Source organism: Rutilus rutilus, assembly GCF_951802725.1.
Source record: "Rutilus rutilus genome assembly, chromosome: 19".
Lineage (NCBI taxonomy): Eukaryota > Metazoa > Chordata > Actinopteri > Cypriniformes > Leuciscidae > Rutilus > Rutilus rutilus.
The window spans coordinates 12,310,791-12,333,480 of NC_140232.1; the positions used below are offsets into that span (position 1 = coordinate 12,310,791).

Below are 22,690 nucleotides of genomic sequence, written 5' to 3' on the forward strand. Positions count from 1 at the left end.
TAGCACGGCGTTTTAAAATGGGTTCCCATAGCGTATAGCTACGCAATACGAGAGACCGTTCTCGAAAGGGAACGTACTCGGTTACTAACGTAACCTCGGTTACCTGAGAGTAAGGGAACGAGTAATGCGTACCCTGCCGTGCTATTAGGCTTGGTACAGGTGCTGTCGCTTCAGTCGATTTAAACCTGATTCCTATGGCGAAATGGCCCGCTTATATAGCCAGAAGCCACGCCCATTCCATAGCTACGCAATACTCGTTCCCTTACTCTCAGGGAACCGAGGTTACGTTAGTAACCGAGTACGTTCAACATGGACACAAAAATCACATAATGTATCATAAAAATACCATAAGTTGTTCATAATTATGACTTTTGCACACTTGCATTGCAAATTAAAAATTTTAAGTTACATCTAAATTTGTAATGTAATGGAAGAAGCGTCAGATCCTTTATTAATTATTGTGACATACATCCTAAGTGAAACAGAAGTGAAAAGAAGGATGTAGACTTGGATGGAGGAAGATTTAAATGCAAGCTTTTAGATTGTAAGAATGGGTTTATGCAGTCAAAATGACTGGTGAAGATCACTAGAGCAATGTCATTCCAATGGAAGATTGTGACATTTTTTATAAAATAAAAAAATTACAAGGTCAAAAACTTTAAAAATGATAGATATACCATAAACACTTGCAAGTTGTATACGTACTGCTCGGGGACGAGGACTGACAGAGCCAGAACCAACTAATCTGGAGAAATGTCTAAATGAAGTCAAGATGAAGGTCACATATATTGCCACATTCATGCTATTATTAGGTTCTTAGGAGTCCTGTACATTCAGATTAGTCATGTGAAAACAAGACCTGGGATCGGAGATAGAGAAGGAAATATGGGAGAAAATATGTGCAAAGGCCTAAACACAGACAGTTAACAGTAGACTAAAACTGTTACAGTACATTTGGCTTTTGTGTACTTATGTAACTAATTAATTAGAATTAATAGCAGCATACCAGGATACATAACAGTGCAAAAGATACATTAATTCATATATGTGGGAGTGTGAGAAAATAAAAGAGTTTTGGAAAGAAATCAGTAATATGATATGCCACTTGGTCTCGGTGAGTTTTTTAATAAAAAAATGTTTAAAAATTAAATGATTTTAATTTGGCCACCCAGGAATGCCATTTATGTAGTGATTGGTACTGTACTGTACTGTACTGTACATGGTAATGTAAACTGGTGGGAGTTGCTCAGCTGATTTATCTGAAAGATTGGTGCGATATTGTTAACTAGCCTCTTACTGTGTTATCATCACAAGGAAGACACAAGTGTAATAAAATACATTTTATTAACAAAAGATAAACGAGAATAACGAACACAACTTCTAAATGAATGCTATAAATGTAAATGTATAAATGTAATCTAATGTAAATTAGAAAATCATACACTGATAACAGTGCCTAGGTCTCTGGAAAGAGGTTTGGTTAAGTGATATTTACATTTCACGTGGTTGAGTGAGCATGAGCAATGGTTTTCCACTGGTTGTGCTGGGTAACAGTGCAGTGGGGAACGGAGCTGGAATCCATTTCAACAGTCTTGAACAAGAAGCTCTGTTGGATGCTGATCTCCTGGAGCACCAAAAGGGTCCTAAAATCTGAAACACACAGATGAGGCCCTGAAGTGCAGAAGTTACTTAACGTTAGGGCTGTCGGCGAACATCTGCCAGGCTAGTTTTTGCGGTATGTTCCACACGATTCAGCATGTTGAATTAGCGCCATGGCCGTTGATGAGAGTGGCAACTCTGATTGGATGTTCAGTTTAGCGAACGAGTCAGTGCACGAGAATTAAAGCGAAAGTGATGAAAGAGAGCAAGTAAGTCAAGACGGCACTGACAGAAGGTTGATCTAATGTTAAGTTATCCTACCCGAGCATTCCAAAAAAAAGTTTCATAACTATGAAAACTATAAATATTCAAAATGGTAAGCAAGCGCTGCTTTGTACACATTTCGTATATCTGTGTATATTCTTGTTTCGGTTTCTCCCTTTGAATGATGAATGTAGACTTGATACCTGCTGATATAGACAGTTAATTACTTACAGGCAGGCGCAGAACGTACATGCTAGTTTGCAGTCGGATGTAGTCTGTGCTGTGTGTTCAAGCGCAGCCCACCACCGGAATACCTTTGGCAATATTCTAAACAAATAGAGTCCAAAGTCCAAACAAGACGGGAAAAGATTGAACTGTCATGCATTCATTCATTTGTACATTAACAGCTGAATTTTGTGTAAGATGCACTACAAATAGCTTTCACTGAGAACGCTTGTTTTTCTGAATAAGTATGAAATGGATATCTGTAGTTTACATCGGTTTTAAGGTTTCCAAACATTATGAATGGATCATTGTGATCTCTCTTTGTTTCACCCACTGATGCTGTATCTGGGAGGTCCTGAGGAACTTGTATGGCAGTCACAGGCCAAAACCTTAGGAATTAGTCTCTAGATGGGTGAAGGGCAGAAACTGCATGTGGATCAATGAGAAGTCCTGTCCTTCCTGGGCTTGGTACTAGAGGTCTTCTTCTTGCCCTCTAAGAGGTGTCCATCTTTTTCTGATGGTGTTGGACAGTTTGTATGTTTTAGTCCACCAAGATCCAATCAAAATGTAGTAAACCTTTGTCCACTTTTATGGACAGAGAGGGACCCAGCCATAATGGGTTCTGGAAAATGCTGTTCACCACTAATGGAATATTTAAGTATTTATAGTCATGTGGATTTTACACTCCTAAGGCTCATTGCTATCTTTTGGAAATAAGACCGAAAGGCTTAATATAACTCAATGGTTAAGAGCAACATCTTCGTGTATTGCAATGGAAAAGATAGCACATTTTTAAGGGTAAAAAAGTCAAATTTAAGAGAGTCTATCGCTCCTGTTTATTTATTGAACATGGAGATATTGACATTATAATAGAGGAGGATCAAAATGCTTGATCTGGGTATATTTTAATATGCACTTTGCTAACCCTACTTTACTGCACATATGTATTGTTAATATTGATTGTGTTGTATTGCTAACTTGCACTCCCATAGTACATTGTATTAACTCAATGTTGGTTTGTGTTATTACACTAAATGTCATATCGACCCTTTTGTTTTGCTTCTGTTTTTGTGCATTAAGTATGTTGTTATAGACAAGTGATGTACATCGGGTGCGTCTCAATCAGCTCCCTTGCTCCCGAGCTCGTGTACACGAATCCGGCGCTGGTAAGGACCCTGGCTCACGACACAAATTGGGACAGCGATCACTCAATTTCCGGCGACATGAATACGTGCAATGTCAACGTACAGCATTGTAGAACGTCACGGCTGGTATTAATCAACAACAGGCAGGACCTATATCTTTTTGATATTATTTTGTATTCTGTTTAAATACATTGTTCTGTTACATATCCTTACAACATTTCAGACAAATATTAATTAGAAATCTTACCTAGACGTGTTCACTACCTGTCTAGCGATGTGTTTATGCTGACATATAAAAAAAAAAGTTTTGTCTTTTTAAAACTTCTATCACATGTCATTATATTTATTGAGTTGGTTTGTTTTTTTATTCTTTGCGCTTCAGAAAATTGACGAAATTTCCGGTAAGGAAGCAAAGTTAGCATCGATGCTCCCATAGTTTTTGCAGTACTGTTTGATTGAACTCTATCAGGTGCATTGTGGGATTTCTTTTAGGGAGCAAAAATGCCAGTGCACGTGATTGAGACAGGCCTTAAAATGGCCGACTCACTCATCAGTGACCTGACTACTGAACTTGGGAGCTGATTGAGATGGCACCCATCGTTAGTTGTGAAAGTGTTCATGAAAACTTAGTAGATAACATAATAGATATGTCTGTTAAATTGTTCACAAAATGGTTAATAACATGTATTTATAAAACATTTAGAAAAATTACAACAGATGAAATTCTGTTTGATGCTAAGCTGCTGATAATGTTCTCAGCTGGGCAGCTAACCATTGTGACTGGATCATTGAGTCAATGAGCTGAACCCAACTCAGAATCGGATAGATTCATCAATAAGTCATTCAGATCGGTTTTATGAACTGTATCAAATGATTAATTGAAAAGATCTGACTCAAAAGAATGTTTTTATTCAGACCATTGAATCAATGAGCTGAACCCAACCCAGAATCAATTGAATTCATCAATGAATCATTCAGATCGGTTTTACAAACTGGATCAAATGATTAATTGAAAAGATATGACTCTAAAGAACGGTTTGGGTCAGATCATTGAATCAGTGAGCTGAACCTAACTCAGAATAAATTTGATTGATCAATGAATCATTCTGCTCGGTTTTATGAACTGGATCAAATGATTATTTGAAAAGATCTGACTGAAAAGAGAAGAATGTTTTGTTCACAAATTGTGCATTGCTGCTTCAATGAACCATAGATACATAGAACTCATTAACTGTAGATCTTAAAACTTGAATTTCAGTCTATTCTTCACATAAAGCTGTTGACTAAATCATTACAGTTTATAGAACTGATGCTGTATGATCTACCTTTTATGCTACCTCTGTGGTGGTGTAATTTGTAATTTGGAAAATAGAATAGAATAGAATATAATAGAATGGAATGGAATAGAATGGAATGTACAGTGTATAGGATATGAGAGGTGGTGGAATGGACTGCAAGAGAATGAGATGTCAGTGCCAGACGAGCCATTATGGGAGATTAAATCTGATCCACACTAAGAGTGACCCTGTGGAGAGAGAGAGAGGGAGAGAGAGACTCAGCCTGGCTTATTGTATTAATAGCTGTCCGTGGGTGTCAATAGCTGTATATCAGATCTGCAGAGACTTTGATTTGATTTAAAGTTTGCTTGTACAATATCAGTCCCTGCCCTTGAGTTACCCAGCACTAGGATGGCTTTCCTTGAGTATCTCCAAATGCACAATCATATGACATTTTAAATTTAAATGGAGCTGTGGAGCACAGGATCTTTCTTTAACTTTTGACTGCCCACATCTGCATATCAATTCCATTCAGTATTCCTCAACTTGGCCCACCTAGTCACGATGAAGTAATAATATGTAGGATAGATTATTCAGAGACACCAGAAGAATAAAATACCAGTTAATTTCTAGATATACATGGGAGGTTCGACCATTGCAGTGGGGGAGGATCAAAGAAAGAGATTTATCCTGAAGAAATATATCACGGTTTCCACAAAAATATTAAGAAGGACAACTGTTTTCAACATTGATAATAATAAGAAATGTTTCTTGAGGAGCAAATTAGCATATTAGAATGATTTCTGAAGGGTCATGTTACACTGAAGACTGGAGTAATGATGCTGAAAAATCAGGTTTGCTATCACCGGAATAAATACATTTTAATAATACATTAAAATAGGAAACAGTTATTTAAAATGAATATAATATTTCACAATATTACTGTTTTTGCTGTATATACAGCCTTGGTGAGCAAAAAAAGACACTTAAACAGTTAAAAACCATACCGACCACAAACCTTTGAACATTAGTGTACATATAGAAGTCTTAAACATAAAGTATTGATAAAACTGATTGGCTAATATTTTATATTTTACCTTTAGGCTCTGTTTCTACTTGTATTTCTTCAATGACTTTAATGTGCAAGCTACCATACGAAATACGAAATCAAATGCGACAAAAGCAATATCATACGGCCCCTTTAAGCGGTAATTTATTGCAAATAAATGTTCTCATGTTTAACCTTCCTGTGCTAAAGGACGCGGTTTGACAGGCTAGCGGAGGTATGTTGTGATTAAGACGTTGAATACCAGTCAACTCTTTGTTGTTACTAAGCAACCTGTTCCCTGGCAACGCTTTACTTGTCCTTTGGCAACCGTTGATTTAATTCAGAATGACTGTTCCCCCTTTACTCCCTTGCTGTGTCATCTCTAAGTCCATGCAAGTCTTGGGACCGGTGAACCAAGACATTAAAGAATGTTCAGCATCCAGATTCGACACTGAACCATTCTCTGCTGTTAGTGTTAAAAAATTGCTGCGTCACAGCACTGATGTCTTACAGTATTCACATCACTTCAGTACAGCAGGGACTTTTTATAAGGCCATGAATCTGTTCAGATAAGGAGTGTCTATGAAAGGTGCGTTTCAACAATTGAAGAGGATACGTGGCTGGCAGACTGCAGTGTGAGAGGAGCGAGACAGCTGGGGGATTTCATCAAAGAGCATGCGACAGGGAGCAAGAGTGGGAGGAAGATGAAGACAGAGAAAAGGAGGGAGGGAGATGTTACTCAGGCCAACAGCAGCACCTTTGCAGCTATGCGCCACTTTGTGTGTCAGTACCCTGGGCGGAAAATATCTGCAGAAATTAATCTGACAGCTGTGGCTGTTTCTGAGCGTGCCTTTGTGCATGTGTGCGTACGTTCAGGTGGCCTATTTCCTGAAATTAATGCAATATCTGGCATGCCATGGTCACCCACTCTGTATGTGGCTGCATGTGGGATTATCCTAGTGAGCCACACCTGTAGTAAAGCCTTTGAAAGCTAGTGTAAACTGTCCATTTTGTGATAAATCTACCATGTGAGAGACACAACCTGTGCTTATCTATCCCTTTGCTGGTGTTTTAAGCAATCTGCTACTTACTTAGTGTCATTTAATTATCACATCGAATTGTGCTATTGCTGTACCATATCTGAAACTTCATTTTACTTGTAGTGAGTCTTATAGAACTATAGTCCATACAGGAACATTGTACTGTAAATACTGTAGATCTGCAGTGAGCCGTATCCTTGTGATTAAAGTGCTTTTTTTTGCCTTTATTTTATTATAGCGTTTATACAATACAGATTGTGAAGCAGCTTTACAGTGATCAAGAGGAAAATAATGATTCAGTGTTGCAAATAGTTCAGTTTGGCTGTAACGCAGCTTTAAAAAGGAAACAAAAGTGTCATTCACTTCAGCTGAAAGTCAGTTCAGTGTTGATTCAGCTATAAAGATTATCATCAATTATTAAATTAGTTCAATTCGGCTATAAAGCAGCTCTGCAGAAAACAGGGATGTCATCGTCCAGCTCAGTTCAGTTCTCATACTATATAGATCAATAATATTGTTGAATATTAAGTGTAACAACTAAGCAAATCAGAGGTGACAGTGGCAAGAAACCCAAACTCCATCAGGTGACAGAATGGAGAAAAAAACCTAGTGAGAAACCAGGCTCAGTCGAGGGGTCAGTTCTCCTCTGGCCAATGAAACAGACATGCTGTGGTTTACTCAAGGCTGCATCACAAGTAAGAAAACAGATTGTGGATAAGTATCATTCAAAATATTTCATCCAGTTACTTTTGCTTGAAAATCGGATTCATCTGTGTGGAGACGAAGCTGGCCATCAGGGTCTGTGCAGAGCTCTTGTCTGGTTCTCGTGGTCTTTGCTGAGGATCTGTGTCGATGGCTGTCGTGTTGACAAGGTATTGACCGTGTGGACATGGTCTCTGCTGATATTCAGGGCTGTGTTGTGGTCATGTCTAGGTGCAAGTATTAGCGTAGATGCCATTCTAACGATGTAAAAAATACATCAGATTCCCAGTTCTGCATGGTTGACCTACTTTATGCAGCCTTACAATCCTTTAGCAGGTTTTAATTTAAAGTCCCCCTGTGGTGAAAATCAAGTTTTTAATGTTGTTTATATGTCTATGTCATGTTTTTAATATGGTTTAAGACAAACCATGTGCAAATTCATGTCAACAACATTGCTGAGTATTTTCTCCTTAAACCTGCAGTGAACCAAAGACAGTCTCAAAAACGCATTTGATATCGCTGTTTCTGACGACACAAACTACCTTGTAATCAATCACGTCAGTGTGTGATCGTCAACTAGAGGCGGGGCTAATTTGCATATTCATAGAACCGCGTATACTAAATAAGGCAAGAGTGTAGATTTACATTCAAGCTATTTTAAGGCATTATTGACTACAGGGGGACTTGTTCAAAGAAATGTGATAGTGTGTTATGTGTATGCTAGGTTAAAGAGATGTTTTTAATCTAGATTTAAACTGACAGAGTGTGTCTGCCGTTTTGGTGCTAAATAGGAAAAGGATCTAAGCAGCAGCAGTCGATTTTCATATTCTAGGTATTATCAACTGACCAGAATTTTGAGACCGCAATAGACGTGAAGGAATATAATGCGTTGAAAGCTCGCTCGGGTACTGAGGAGCTAAACCATTAAGTGCTTTATAAGTAATTAGCAATATTTTAAAATGTATGCAATATTTAATAGGGATCCAATGCAGTGTTGACAGAACCAGGCTAATGTTGTCATACTTCCTGGTTCTAGTAAGAACTCTCATTTTGGACCAGCTGGAGTTTGTTTATTAAGCATGCAGGGCAACCACCCAGTAGAGCATGAGTGAAGAGTTTGATGAGTGATAACATACTAAAGCAGATGCAAAGTACTTGATTATAACTGTGTGTTATTTGATTACAAGTACTATATTGCAACTTCATTATACATCATTATAAATGTGTAATTACAAATATGAATTTAATTACATTGATCTAACTATCATCTGATACAACTGCTCAAAATGATAAATAACTGTTGCATTACTCTTGATGCATAGTTTTTTTTTTTTTTTAAATAGAAACTGATGAACAATATTCCATGTTTAGATCATGAGTTTCTGGATAACGAGATCAAATGACACCAATTACCACAAAACATGACCAGTTGGACTACATTATCTATGGATGTAATACTTACTCATCATTCTTTATCAGACACAGTTTCTATGGTCCCATTAACCACTTTCACAAACCACATTTTTAGATTTGACATTGCTGTATGCAAGAATGCCCTAGTAATTGTTTTGCTGGTTTTAACAAGTTACTGCCAGTTCATTACTGGTGATTGATTTCACATTGTGGTACACGTATATAGTGAGATTAGTGTTATCCCACTCAACATACCTGTAACATGGAGCCAGCAGTGGGAGGTGGAGGACAAGGAGTGGTCAAAGCTGGTCAAGGCAAGGAGGAGTGACCATCCGAGTACCTGTTCAACGTGGAGCCAATATCACCATGAGCGTGGCTATACCGGAAGATGGTGTGGAAGGACACAGACCTCGTACTGAGTCATATAATGCAGCTCTCCTTGTAACCAGTCCAATCAGAAAAGATGCAGAAAGAACCAGACCAATCAGATCTGTAGAGCTGATGGTGTGACCTATGTAATGGTCTGGGATAATCTTCAACTTCACCATGCTCAAATGGTGCAAGCATGGTTTTGGGCCCATCCTCAATTTGCCACCCTATATTTACCCCCATACTCCCCTTTCCTAAATCCGATTCAGGAATTTTTCTCCGGATGGAAGTGGAAGGTGAATGATAGGCGCCCTCACGAAAGAGTCACTCTTCTCCAGGCCATGGATAACGCATGCTATGGCATCACAGGGTCAGGCCAAAAGATTCTCTCCAAGATGTTTAGCTAATGAAAACATTCATCATGATGTGGATGAGAACCTGTGGCCAAATCCACAAGACAGAGTTGATGGAAACAGAAGTGCAGTGAGGAACACTCCAATTGACATTTTACATTACTGTAGTCTTTCTTTCTTTCTTTCTTTCTTGTAGCTAAAAATTTCCTTCGACTGATTTGATTATTTCATCAATACATTTCAGATTTGTCCAATGATTCTGCTGTGTCTGCAATATTCTTTAGTTTATTACAGTGATGTATGTGTAGTAGGGCTGCACAATGTATCGCTTTAGCATCGCTATCGCGATGTGCACATCCACGATAGTCACATCGCAGGATGTGCGATGTCAAGAATAGATATCGTAGTTGATCCGTGATTCATGATCCGTACGGGCCAGCTGCTCCCCGGCCCTTAACGCTTGTGATTTGCGGATTAATTGCAAAGTTTAACGATCATAGAGCGAAAGTTTATCATTTGCATCATTGTTTTTAAGTCCTGTTAGTTTAAACATCAAGCGCAAGAAGACTGGAACTTGCACGCTGTTTTCTGTGTGCGCACAGAGCCGGGCAGACACAAAGTTCAGTGCTCTTTCTCTTATTTCTGAGCTTGAACGGACACAAGAATTCAAAATTAAGTCAGAATGCCCGTCTCTGTGAATATCCTCATAAACACGGTCAATTATGCAGGGGTTTTCCTGCATTGAATTTTATTTTGGTGGCCGCCAAAGCAAATTTTTGTCCTGCCAAAGCCTTATTTGATCAGTGAGTGATGTAGAACAGAATGACTGCTGCGCTTGACAGGGCACATATAAGAACAAGGAGAGACAGAGAGACAGACTCTAACAATAGAGTCAAAGAATATACAAAAGACAAACACTGATCAGCAATCACATTCATTATGATGGCACTGCAGAACGTCACACACCCTGCATCTGCAGCACTGCCTTTGGCTGTGGTCTATCTACAGACACAGACACACAACTGTGGTCCTCTCTGTGCTACTGACTTGTGGTCTGGACAGTCATGTAAGCCTTGAGTCACTGAATTGGTGGTGCGCTCTCCTGGGGAACATGAAGGTTTATGTCAGTAATGTTCACACTCACCACACAAAGGATTTGAGGGCAAAGACTGTGAATGACTAGAGATTTAGACACAGAACAGTGCTTGCCTTTATTGCGCAGAGCCTTTTGACCCTGAGTTTAATAGCATGCTGCAAGCAGACAAGTATAATAGAATAAAAGAGCATATATAAATATTTTTTTTTGTGTGAAGTATTTGGATTTCTGCATTGATTTCTTAAACCTTACTTGAACTCACAATAGACAAGCATAATTATGACTAAACTAACACAAACAATTGTACTTTTCAAGTTGAGTATTTATCAGTGTAGGGTAGAGAAAGTAAGTAAACCCTTCGAATTGCAGATCCTCCTTTAGCAACAAAATCTCCGCCAAATGTTTCCTGTAGCTTCTTATAAGACTTGCAAATATGGACATCCCTCCACACAAACCTGTTTTAGTTTATCAATATTTTTGGGTTGTCTTGATAGCACAGTCCTCTTTAGGTTATGCCACAGCATCTGATTTGGCTTAATAACAGGGCTCAGGAAAACCACCACACTAGTCAAATGTCTGGCTATGTGAGACTCAGCTCTTGGCTCTGAAACACTAATGTAGAGCTACCTCAAGACATTCACAGCATATACAGAAGAGCTTATGACATTAGATAAATGGCTGCTGGTCTGCTCACTCAGAAGAGCTTCTCAATCAAATTTCCACCATATGTCAAATTCTGTGGTTGTGAATTCAGACTGTTATGGTTTGCCAACACTGAAGCCTTCTGCCATAAAGTTTGTTTAGATTAAGTCAGTTGGCATAGTGTTACTTTCTTTGTCACCAATGGCAGCTTAGTGAATCAGCACTTTTGGCTTGAGGATAAATGCTTCAGTCCAACTACTGAGAGAAAACCCATTTGAAAGATGCACACCAAAACAGAAACGTCACTTTTCCAAGTCTAGGTTAATTTCTGCTGTATTAAATACACTTGAGAACTGTGAAGGAGAGGTGACATGCCTCAAGGTTTTCTCTCATAATGTCTCTATTTCTCTGTCTTCCTTCATTCCTTCTTTTGTCAGTTTTCTCTAAAATGAAGCCAAGTTTTCAGGTCTCATTGCAGCTTATGAGCAGACATCATGTGATTCCACTTTTAATATATCAGGACTTAACTGTCTTTTATCATCAGAGCTTCTGAATCTGAGGATCAGCAGGTATTTAATTAACAGCAATATCTTTTGTACCAGTGGTTGGTTTCTTTTCTCCTTATCCTTTTCTCTTTGTTCTGTCTTTACGCAAGACTCACTGGATGTGACCTAATATTTCAGTGAAAAGGCATTCGCATAACAAACAGGAAATCTGGGGCTTAATCCTTTTTGGGTTATTCTCTTTGACTCTGTCTGTTTCAGGATTGACCCTGATGCTGTCCCTATATTCTGCCCCTGCTTTATGTCTAGATCTGATAAAACTCAGGCTAAATCACTTGTTCCTGTATAGCACAACTAGTAGAGCGCAGTGCTGATAATCAAAAGGACATGGGTTTGATTCAAAGGGACTGCATTGGCCAAGGAAATGTGTGTCTTTAATCATTGTTCTTCCTGCTTTGGAGAGTTCTTCGAAAATTCTCAGATAAGATAAATAGCTTCTATTGACTTCTCAAATTAAAACCGATGATCAAACCCTTGATAGTGTGTTAAGGGTTTGATAGTAGTTTTTGTGCTTTGAGAATACAAATCATACAATATGATGATGTACCACAGTAGAAAATGCTTGTCAAAAACGCTTGCCAGAGGTTTAAAGAAATCTTGATTCTAATACATCTGACACCCAGTGATTTGATGATTGGCTCTTTGGATTGAAAGTGGAGGATAATTTGAGAGACACAGCAAATTCTGGGTTATCAGGGCAAGCAGTACTTGCTGTTTCACTCTCTGCATATACTAGACTAAGGCTTCTGTCCTGTGGGAAAGCTGATTTGCACTGAGTGCCATCATGATTAAAAAGGGATATCATTTAACACTGCTGGCATAAAATACAGAAAGAGTGGAGTAGAGTGTTGTTTATAAAACATAATAAATAGGTTTCTGAAATACAATCCCTCTTTCAGTAAACAAAGATCAGTTAATTATTTGGCCATGACCCAAAAGGGATACAATGTAATTGATTTTGTTTTTTTCAAGAGACTGGATAAGGTTGGCATTATGGAAAATAGAGAATGTATAAGAAAGAATGTGTTTTTTTTTATTTTATTTTTTTATGTTCAGCTAGTAAGATTTATCTGGTGATTCTGGATCATATTTTAATATTTTCTATATTAATTTCTGTGTTCAATAGCTCAATTTGTAACGTTGCAGTGAAGAAAGAGTTAAAACGTGGATCAAAGCTGCAGCCATTTTATTTAAATAACCAAATCCAAGAACAAAATATCAATCCAACAAGGAGAAATAGAAATGTAATGGCTCTTTAGCACAAAGACAACACTGGCCACCCAACAGAGGAAATCAAGGACTATAAATACAAAAGAAAATGACGAACTAAACAAGACACAGCTTATCCATAACTATAGAAATAAATCAGGAAATTGAGAAAAACAGAGAAAAGAGAAACCAGAGACAACACAACAAGCTACATTTCAATATAAGAGTTCTTGCAAATAAAGATCTCCCATCGTGGTGCCTACTGGCCCTCCAAACAAAAACAAGACCAAAGTGGAGGGAGGAGGTGGCGATGGATATCAGGGGATAGGAAAGAGGACTAGGATCCCTCAAGAGGAGGAACACCCAGTTCACAGTCCACGGTGGAATGCCCTGACAGAGCCGGAGAGATGGAGACCCACAGTGGAGCCTTAGGCGATGCAATCAGGGGAAAGCCAGGGAGACGGAGGCAGAGTCACGGAGGCTGGATACTAAGGTGAAGCTGAAAGGCTGGAGAACCAGCTTGCCGCCGCTGGACCGGTGAGTCAATATGAACCAGAGGAACTGAGGACCGATGTGGAGCTGGGAGCTTGGAAGACCGAGGCTGGGCCGGAGGGATGAAGGTTGATGGCAGAAATGGAGGGATTGAGAACCCAGGTGGAGTCGAAGGATTAGAGGGTCCAGGTATAGCGGCACGACTGGAAGTCTGTGGTGTAGCCAGGGTGACATCAAGGCAGAGTCAAAAGGACAAGGGGCTTGTTATCATTTGGTGGTGGTGGTAAGACAGCATCCAAATGCAGTTTAATGATAAATGTTATCCAAAGTCATAGTTCATACCAGGCAGAGGGTCAAGCACATGTAATCAGTACGAACACACATACAATCCACGGAGGGCTAACAGGTACATGGAATCCAAGGCTCAGGCAGAGATAAACATAAGGAACACAGGACCTGCTCAGGAATTCTGAAAGAGAATGCAAACCAAAACAAACAAGACTTCATAACGAATGCAAGGCAAATGGCATTGAAATAGACAGTAATGATCAAATGAAACAAGACACAGCTGCAACAGATAAACTAATAATAAGCAGAGAGTTCTGGGAAATGAAGTGTCTGAGTAACAGAGTTAATGGTGACAGTGAGGGACGAGGCTGCCTTCTACTGATACATAAGGCACCAGCAGCTGACAGATGTAAAGACCCCAGTGATGCCGGAGGTATGACAAGCCATGGTGGCTGAGCTGAGGGAGCGAGAAGCCACAGTGGAGCCAATGGGTCGAAGGGGCGAGACAGAGTCATAGCCTCAAAGAGCTGATGTGGAGCCAGAGGGTCAGGATTTTAAAGTTACCATTCAGATGACTACAGTTGAACTGACTGGCCAGGAGACTGTAGTTGTGCCAGAGGGCCAAGGAAAGGAAACTAAAGGTTATAAAGTTTAGTTTTCCTCAGTGTAGTAACTATAGTAGGTCAAATTTAGTTTAGTTTAGTTTTTTTTTTTCAGAGAGCTCTAATTTCAGTTTAATTTTTATATTAAAAAAAATTCTACAAAATTATCTTGTTGACAAGTTTTCAAAAAATCTTATAATATTCCATGTATCAAAAAAATGTTTTCCATTTACTTCATTTGAGTTGTTAATGTTAATAACACTGATTTGGAATTGGATTGTAAATGTGAATGTAGAACAGACACAGTAGAAAAAGGAATCATCATATTCAATGATTAATTCTAATCAACCAAACACATAAAACACATCTCATTATTATAGCTGACAATGGTAGTTCTAGAACACTTCTATAGGATCTCTGGGCGGAGCATAATGCAAACTGACCATATAACAGGTTTCTTTTACCACCAGGCTAAAGCAGAAATAGAGGAAGCTTTACAGGAGGACTTGAAGTAAACCAAATAAGACATGTTCTGTGAGTCATAAGTGAGTGACACTGAGGTACTTGTGTGTGTATAGTGCTGTTTCCCCCACAACAAAACATGAATCACTTAAGATATGAAGGACCCGGTGAGCATAAAGAAGGTCTGATGACAAAGGGGAACAAAGAGGATGCAGCAAGACATGAAAATGGTACTTGAGGAAGGGAAGAAATGATAACAGTAAAAGCGTGATTGATAACTTAGTCAGAACAACATGAAGGAGGTGTGGAGTGGGATGAAAACCATGACCGACTGCACACTGGCCAGCAGCCATGTACAGTATTAAAGGAAAGCATTTCTTTTTTGTCAAATTTCTTTTTCGGTTGCCCCTTACTCAGCCCACCACAAACCTTCTGTGTATTTAGGGCACTGAAGCCTCCATCCCACTTCCTCAGTCTCAGGCTTGCTATCTCTACTGATCAGTTGTGAAGGGAATTGAGGAAGCTCCACACAGTGGCAGAGCCTGATATAATCAGCCTCAGGGAGCACAGGACACGAGCTAACCAGTTCTGCGGGTTCTCAAACACCTGCTCTCTCTCCTTCAGTTAGATAAAGGTGCTTCAGTTCTGGAACTGACAAAGATGACATGCACCAGGACCCTGGTGGAATATATGCTTTCAGATCATAAAGACCTTTGAAGGGCTGGACCTGAAATGTCTTGAATCGCTAGTCGTCGGCTAAACTCATTTCACCTTAATGGTCTGGTGTTTATGCTCCACATAGACCCACATTTTGCCCACTTCTAGACATGGGTTTATCAGAATTTCTGGAATTCTGCATGTTTCCACAATTGGGCTAATACTCCCTTGTGAAAAAGAAGTCTGCATAATTGTATTGATTGTGTACTTCAAATCTTAGAAGAATATTTCAAAAACCTTTACTTGCAGATAATATAATATTACTGAAATAAAAGGCCATCTAGGTGTAGAGAGTACACTTTCATGACTGTTTCTTAACACACTTAAGAACACTTTAAAAAAGCTTTTAATTTTTAAATCATTGTTTTAATCTTTTGTCATGCTTTAAAAAAGTACACTTATTTTGATTTGTTGATTAACATACTAAAGCAGATTTAAAGTACTTAATTGTATAATTTTAACTGTAGTGTGTTATTCAATATTACATTAATATTTGAAATATTGCAACTTCATCAATACAAATACAAATATATTTACAAATGCATGAAACACAAGTTTCAAAAGAAATTACAAAGTATATATAAGTTTAACATACTGTGAAGGCGTGTCAGTACTTTTTAAAAGTGTGCTTTAATCACATTTCTACGGTACTTAAGTCCTACTTAAGTGGGCCAAAAAGCACACTTAAGTTTGCATTTAATATACATTTAAACTAAAACATTATCATTTAATTGTAAAGAACATACAATTAAGTGTTCGAAAACATTAAGTTAATTACATTCATCTTTTGATATTGAAGTATATCCGTAGTAAGTACTTTTAAAAAAAAGTATGCTAAAGTGTACTTTGTCGGCAGGTGGATCCTATACACACCATAAATCAGTCATGAATTGTGGTTCTGACATAGAAAATACTAAATGTGATGCAACCTGGCCACACAAATGAAAATGAAAACAGAAAGGGAAAGGCAAAACATAAAAAATTTAAAAGCAGATTATTTTGATGTCATGGGCTGAAATGGGCTTTGAAAAGCAGATTTTAAAACTGGATTATAGAAAGGCAAAGGTGCTTAGAGGGAACGAGTGCAGTGCGGTTTTGATTTCACTGAACAAGAGCCAAACTGTGGAAGTCAGACATTATGATCAGGATATTGAAAATAGACTGTTTATTTTGATAAACTTGTAAAAAGTTTAATTGCTAGCATTGTAAATGCTGCAAACAACTAGTCAGTAACTAGTCCCTATGAAAAAAGAAGTACTGAATGTGCTCTTGTAGTGTACTTCAATTCTTTTCAATCACTTTCAGATGATATTAATGATATAAAAGCCCATTAAATGGTGTACTCTGTTACGACTGATTCTTAACACATTTAAGCACTTAAATAGGCCTACTTTTAGAAAAGGTAATATAAAGTAAAATATAATCTGAAAAATATATGTTATGTAATAAAAGTAAATATATTTATTTTATATTTTAAAAGTATATTATGTACTCTTTTTTTAAAACAATGCTAAATATTTCTTTTTCACAAGGGGTGCTAAGCTAAACTGCATGAGATAAGAACAGGCTCATGTTGCATTCAGAAAAGCTTTACTCAGCCTACACATTTTGCTCACCATTAATTAGCATTTATTTAGTCTTTGATGGCCTATCTATATATAATATGCATAGCGCTGACATGATTTTCTTTCCTTGATCTGCTTTATGCTTTTACTGACTCACATGCTAATCATTATGCTGATATGCAAGTGTGACTGTTTGGTTTGAAGCATGGACTGTGGCACTAATAATTTAACCTAGATTTGCTATTAACAATTACTAATTTATCATTTAATTGATGCTTTTTTCCAAAAAGTTGACTTGTCTAGGAACAGATTGCCTGCAGCAACATGGAGCTATGGGGCACAATTTTGATATTGATGACACTTTTAAAGGAATATTGAATGTAATTACACATCATTTACACAAATAATGCCATGTAACTAAAAAATCTATAAAAAAACCAATGAGCTTAATCATTTGAGTCATTAATTCAAACAATTCATTTAAACAGCTGATTCATTCAGACATTGATTGATTCATTAAACTTATTCGTTTAAAACGTGGTTCTGAAAAACAGTTCTGCTGATTTTCGTGGACAAAATAAAGCAAAAATAGACAATATTGTGTCTAAAATGTAACTCAAAGTGTTAACGTATTGTGTTTTCCAGCCTGTCAACAACATACTTCTTGACAGACTGGGAAACTGGGTCGGGCTTTCTGGGGTAGTCCTAAAATGGTTCAGGTCATACTTAGATGGGAGAGATTACTATGTGAGTATAGGAGACCATAAGTCTGAGTGGACATCCATGACATGTGGAGTCCCTCAAGGCTCAATTCTTGCACCACTCCTGTTCAACCTGTATATGCTCCCAATGAGCCAAATAATGAGAAAGAACCAAATTGCTTACCACAGCTATGCAGACGACACACAGATCTACTTAGCCCTATCGCCTAACGATTGCAGCCCCATTGACTCCATGTGCCAATGCATTGATGAAGTCAACAACTGGATGTGCCAAAACTTTCTTCAGTTAAACAAAGACAAAATTGCGTCCGGAAACAAAGATGAAGTTCTCAAGGTGAACGCATACCTTCACTCTAGGGGTCAAACAACTAAAAATCAAGTCAGGAATCTCTGTGTGATTCTACAGTCAGACCTTAGTTTCAGTAGTCATGTCAAAGCAATAACTAAATCAGCAATATTGCAAGAATTAGATGCTTTGTTTCCAGTCAAGACTTAGAGAAACTTGTTCATGCTTTCATCACCAGCAGGGTGGATTATTGTAATGGACTCCTCACTGGCCTTCCCAAAAAGACCATAAGACAGTTGCAGCTCATACAGAGCGCTGCTGCCAGGATTCTGAGCAGAACCAGAAAATTCATTCATGTATCTGACTTATTCCATTTGTTATGTCGGTAATGATGTTAAATAAAGCATTAAAAACCAAAGAGTTTTGCTACATCTCAGCGGGAAACTTATAGACTCATATATTATCCACTCTTGCAGTTACAGATGCAGTATTTTGATAAGAACACATTTTTTTAATTTCTTGGGTCAAGAAATTGTCAGTTTGCAAACTATTTCTAGCTCAAACACTAGCTCTTTCTGCATGCGCTTAAACCGACAATTAAGGACGCTTTTCTTTCACATATCTCACATGCGCAGTTAAATAAGCCGACACAACGCAGCTTATAGAGGTTACATACATGGTGAAATTAGGGTAAAGGACAAAATTGTAGCTGTGCCAGTCAATTTATGTTTAAGCCGTTTATGACCTTACTCCGATTACAGGAAAACAGGTTAACACGTTTATATGACACCATGCATTGTCGGCTTATTAAGCATAATCAGATTGAGAATGTGCACGTAAACATGCTCAATGATATTTGGGGGGAAACGGCACTTTTGATACTCGTTAATGTCAGCTTGCACATCGTTAAAACAATAATTATGATATTATAGTAGACACTACATATCGCACACCCCTATAGCCCTGATCTTTAAACACCTTCCAAACAGACTCTATGTAGTGAAGGGGATGTTTCAGTGACTTTGTAAGTTACGCCAATAGGTGATGACAAATGACTGTCTTTATGGGTAAGTCATTTGAATAATTCGCTTAAGCGTTTCGTTAAATAACACTGAACAAAACCATTTATGAGGGAGTCATTGAATCATTCACTCAATCTTTTTGTTTAAAATTCATTCAGGAAATATACAGACGTGTTGCGGTTCCGCTGTGCACTTGTTTGCAAATATTTTCGCTGCCCAAGCAAAGATATAGACAAAGTAAGACAATATATATGGCAATGTGTACACAATGTACATTATTAACTTATCGTTGATTGAACTGTTGTATCAAAGCTGTATCGCAATCATGATCTTGGTCTGAAAATTACTGCGGCTGTTATTTGGGGGTAGATATAGCGCATGTTATTGCTTAAATATAATCAAATCACATATGATATTGGAATATAAGTAATAAATTGTGTTGCTCTAGAATAGCCCATGTTTCTGAAAAGAGAGCTGGTGTGTATTTAAGTGGACAGAGCTCAAGAATAAAGAAGTGTATAAAAAGGCAGTGGAAAGAATAGCTATAAGAAAAGTACAAGCATCGGCTACTGTCTTTTGTCCTACTCTTGCTTCTGCAACATTGCAAAACCAGAGCCATTCAAATAGACAGCAGGGCAGAATCAGCAGACCCCCTCAGTATACAATCCCCTCTTTGATATCTGTAATAGGCACAGAGATGCTCAGGGTCTCTTCTGGGGATTGTAACAATGAACCAAATGCTTCTGTTATAAATTTTACCACACAGCACACGAGATGTCAAAGATTAGGATCTATCTCAATCTGTAAACCCAATCTTTTTCTCATTATTCCTTATTACAGTGTGAGTCTGCTGGGGTTGTGGGATGGTGTGTGTCAGGAGAGCCAGAAGTAGGAGTTTCAGCCAAGATTAGAGAGAAAACACACTATAGTCACATAGGAACAAATGCACAAGTAGGAACCAAGTGATAAACCAAAAAGTACGATGATTAAAGCGTTGTGAGACCAATGATCCTTAAATGAAATAGTTAACTTTTATTTTGGCTTGAGATTAAAGTGCTATCTGTATATACTATATAAACCTGGCATTCTGTCAAAGCATAAGGCTTGGTGTCGTATTGATTCAGCGGTGACAGATGGAATTACAAGGTGATGAATTGTGTGTTTAAAGGTCATAGGGTCGCAGGTCAATAAGCAGGCAAATGCTGTGAAAATTAAAATGTATGAAGCAGGAAGCATGATTAATTAAACTAATACATCAGATTAAACCGGGCAAGCTAAGAGGCAGGATTCCCTTGGCCATTTAATGAACATTCTCCCACATATAATTATGTTAGAGAAGGCAGGGAAGGTGACATTACAATACGCACTACAATTTAGAAATTCACACAATTAAAAACCGTGACGTATTTATAGGACACAAGAGCATCGTTCTGAACCTGTGAGGGTGTATGTTGCGCTACTTCAGAATAAACCGATCAAGGGTTCCTGTGATAAAGGATGTGCGGCTGAAAGCGGTAGTGTAAAAATAGGCTCAGAACCGGGTTGTTGCTATGGAAGAGTATGTAGAAATCCTGGAATTCCTCACCCACACACACACACACACACTGATACTCAAGGAGTGCTGCATGTTGATGCGCTGCTGTTTTTCTTAACAGTTGTATCTATCCACCCCATTCCTGTTCTTTTCTCTCAGATGGACATGAAGTTGTAACGACTGGAATAATTGTACTGTACACAGCACTTTGTGTGAGATGTTAAAAAGCATTCTGCAAATTCTGTGAGACAAAGCACTCTTACAGAGAAATGAACATTTTAAACTGAATATGCTTATGTTGTAAATCTGATAATACCAGTACAACATCGTTCTTTAGTATTATATGCTAATGCGATGACGTGATCTTATATGGGAGCAATGCTGACAGATTGCAAATGGGATGTTTTTACTTGATGTTGATTTTGATGAATACAATGCATACTGTAATTTTATAAATATAAATACCATTTTTATATTTATCTGAAACCTAGCAAACTGTTTATTTTTTGCTTAAAAAATTATTTTAAAATAAATGCCATTTGTTTAGTATTTTGTTATCTGATGTATACTACTGTTCATAAGTTTGGGGTCTGTAAGATTTTTTAAATGTCTCTTGTGCTCAACAAGGCTGCATTGATTTGATTAAAATACAGTAAAAACATTAATATTGTGAAATATTGTAAACATCTAAAATAACTAGTCTAACTAGTTATTTATTGTAAGATATATTTTAACATGTTTAACATTTTAACATTTTCCTGTGACGGAAAAGCTGAATTTTTAGAAAAGCTGAATTACTCCAGTCTTCAATGTCAAATGACTCCTCAGAAATAATTCTAATATGCTAATTTGGTGCTCAGCAATAATTTATTATTATTATCAATGTTGAAAACAGTTGTGTTGCTTAATATTTTTTTGGAAACCATGAAGTTTTTTTTTTTTTTTCAGGATTCTTTGTGGATAGAAATTTCAAAAGCATTTATTGGAAATAGAAATCTTTAATGTCACTTTTTACCAAATTAATGCATCCTTGCTGAATAAAACTATTCATTTCCAAAAAAAAAAAAAAAAATCTTACTAACTCCAAAATTTTGATTGGTTGTGTACAACAACTTTATATTTTTTTTATATTTTTAAGTGTCCAATACTTTTTGGGCCCTCTGTTAATATACTCTATCTCAGATAAACAACAATGTTTAATTGATGTATGTTCACAGGAGATGCAACATCCAAGGAGAGCAGCCCCTTTATCAACAGCAGCACCAGTGACGTAGAGAAAAGCCAGCAGTATGATGGGAAAAACATGGCTCTGTTTGAGGTAGTGCAGCACTGCTAATGAGTGTTTCAAAGGGTTACATACAGTGTGAATGTAAGCTTACCCTTGTTTGTATGTGTGTGTTTTGTAGGAGGAGATGGACACTAGTCCTATAGTATCTTCTGTGCTGAGCAGCCTTGCCAACTACTCCAACCTGACGCAGGGCAGTAAAGAGCATGAGGAGGCAGAAAACAATGAGGAGGCACGCAAGAAAACTGTGCAGGTGACAGAAACTCTTCCATTATCTCTACACACTGCCAAATCACTACCGAACCTTCTTTCAGATGAGTACAAACTTGAACTGAATTGAGCTGGATGATAACACTATTGTCTTCTGTAGAGCTGCTTTATCATTGTATCAAATTTGTTTCATAATTGACTTTGCAATATCAACACTGTTATTAAACTGAACTGAATCAACACTGAACAGACTTGAGCTGAATAATGACAATAATGACTTTTTAGAGCTGCTTTGCAACATAATTTGTTAATATTTGATGAAAGTTGCATCAATGATTCTGTTATTTTTCTGTTTAATGCTTTGAAGCAGCTTTGAAACAATCTGTATTGTACCTTTATACCATGGTCTGCCTGAATACTTGATTCTGATTCGCTGGAAGGTGTGCATAAAAAATTGATTAATGCACAGGTAGTTCCAGTAAGTTTAATCGCTGATCTATATTAATGCGCTGCTTTCGTTGAAGCACACACACACACACAGAGAGAGAAACATCCAGGAG

The 22,690-nt window shown here is 37.7% G+C and overlaps 1 protein-coding gene across 3 annotated transcripts in view; it reads left to right on the top strand.

The window, feature by feature from the left end:
• LOC311278641 (solute carrier family 12 member 5-like) overlaps window positions 1–22,690 on the top strand; it is an 86,949-nt gene that overhangs the window by 13,024 nt on the left and 51,235 nt on the right. For all 3 annotated transcript variants that reach the window (XM_084389629.1, XM_084389627.1, XM_084389628.1), the window contains exons 2-3: window positions 21,853–21,953; window positions 22,042–22,173. In XM_084389629.1, the coding sequence (XP_084245755.1) occupies window positions 21,853–21,953; window positions 22,042–22,173 (233 nt within the window). The remainder of the gene's footprint in view (window positions 1–21,852; window positions 21,954–22,041; window positions 22,174–22,690) is intronic.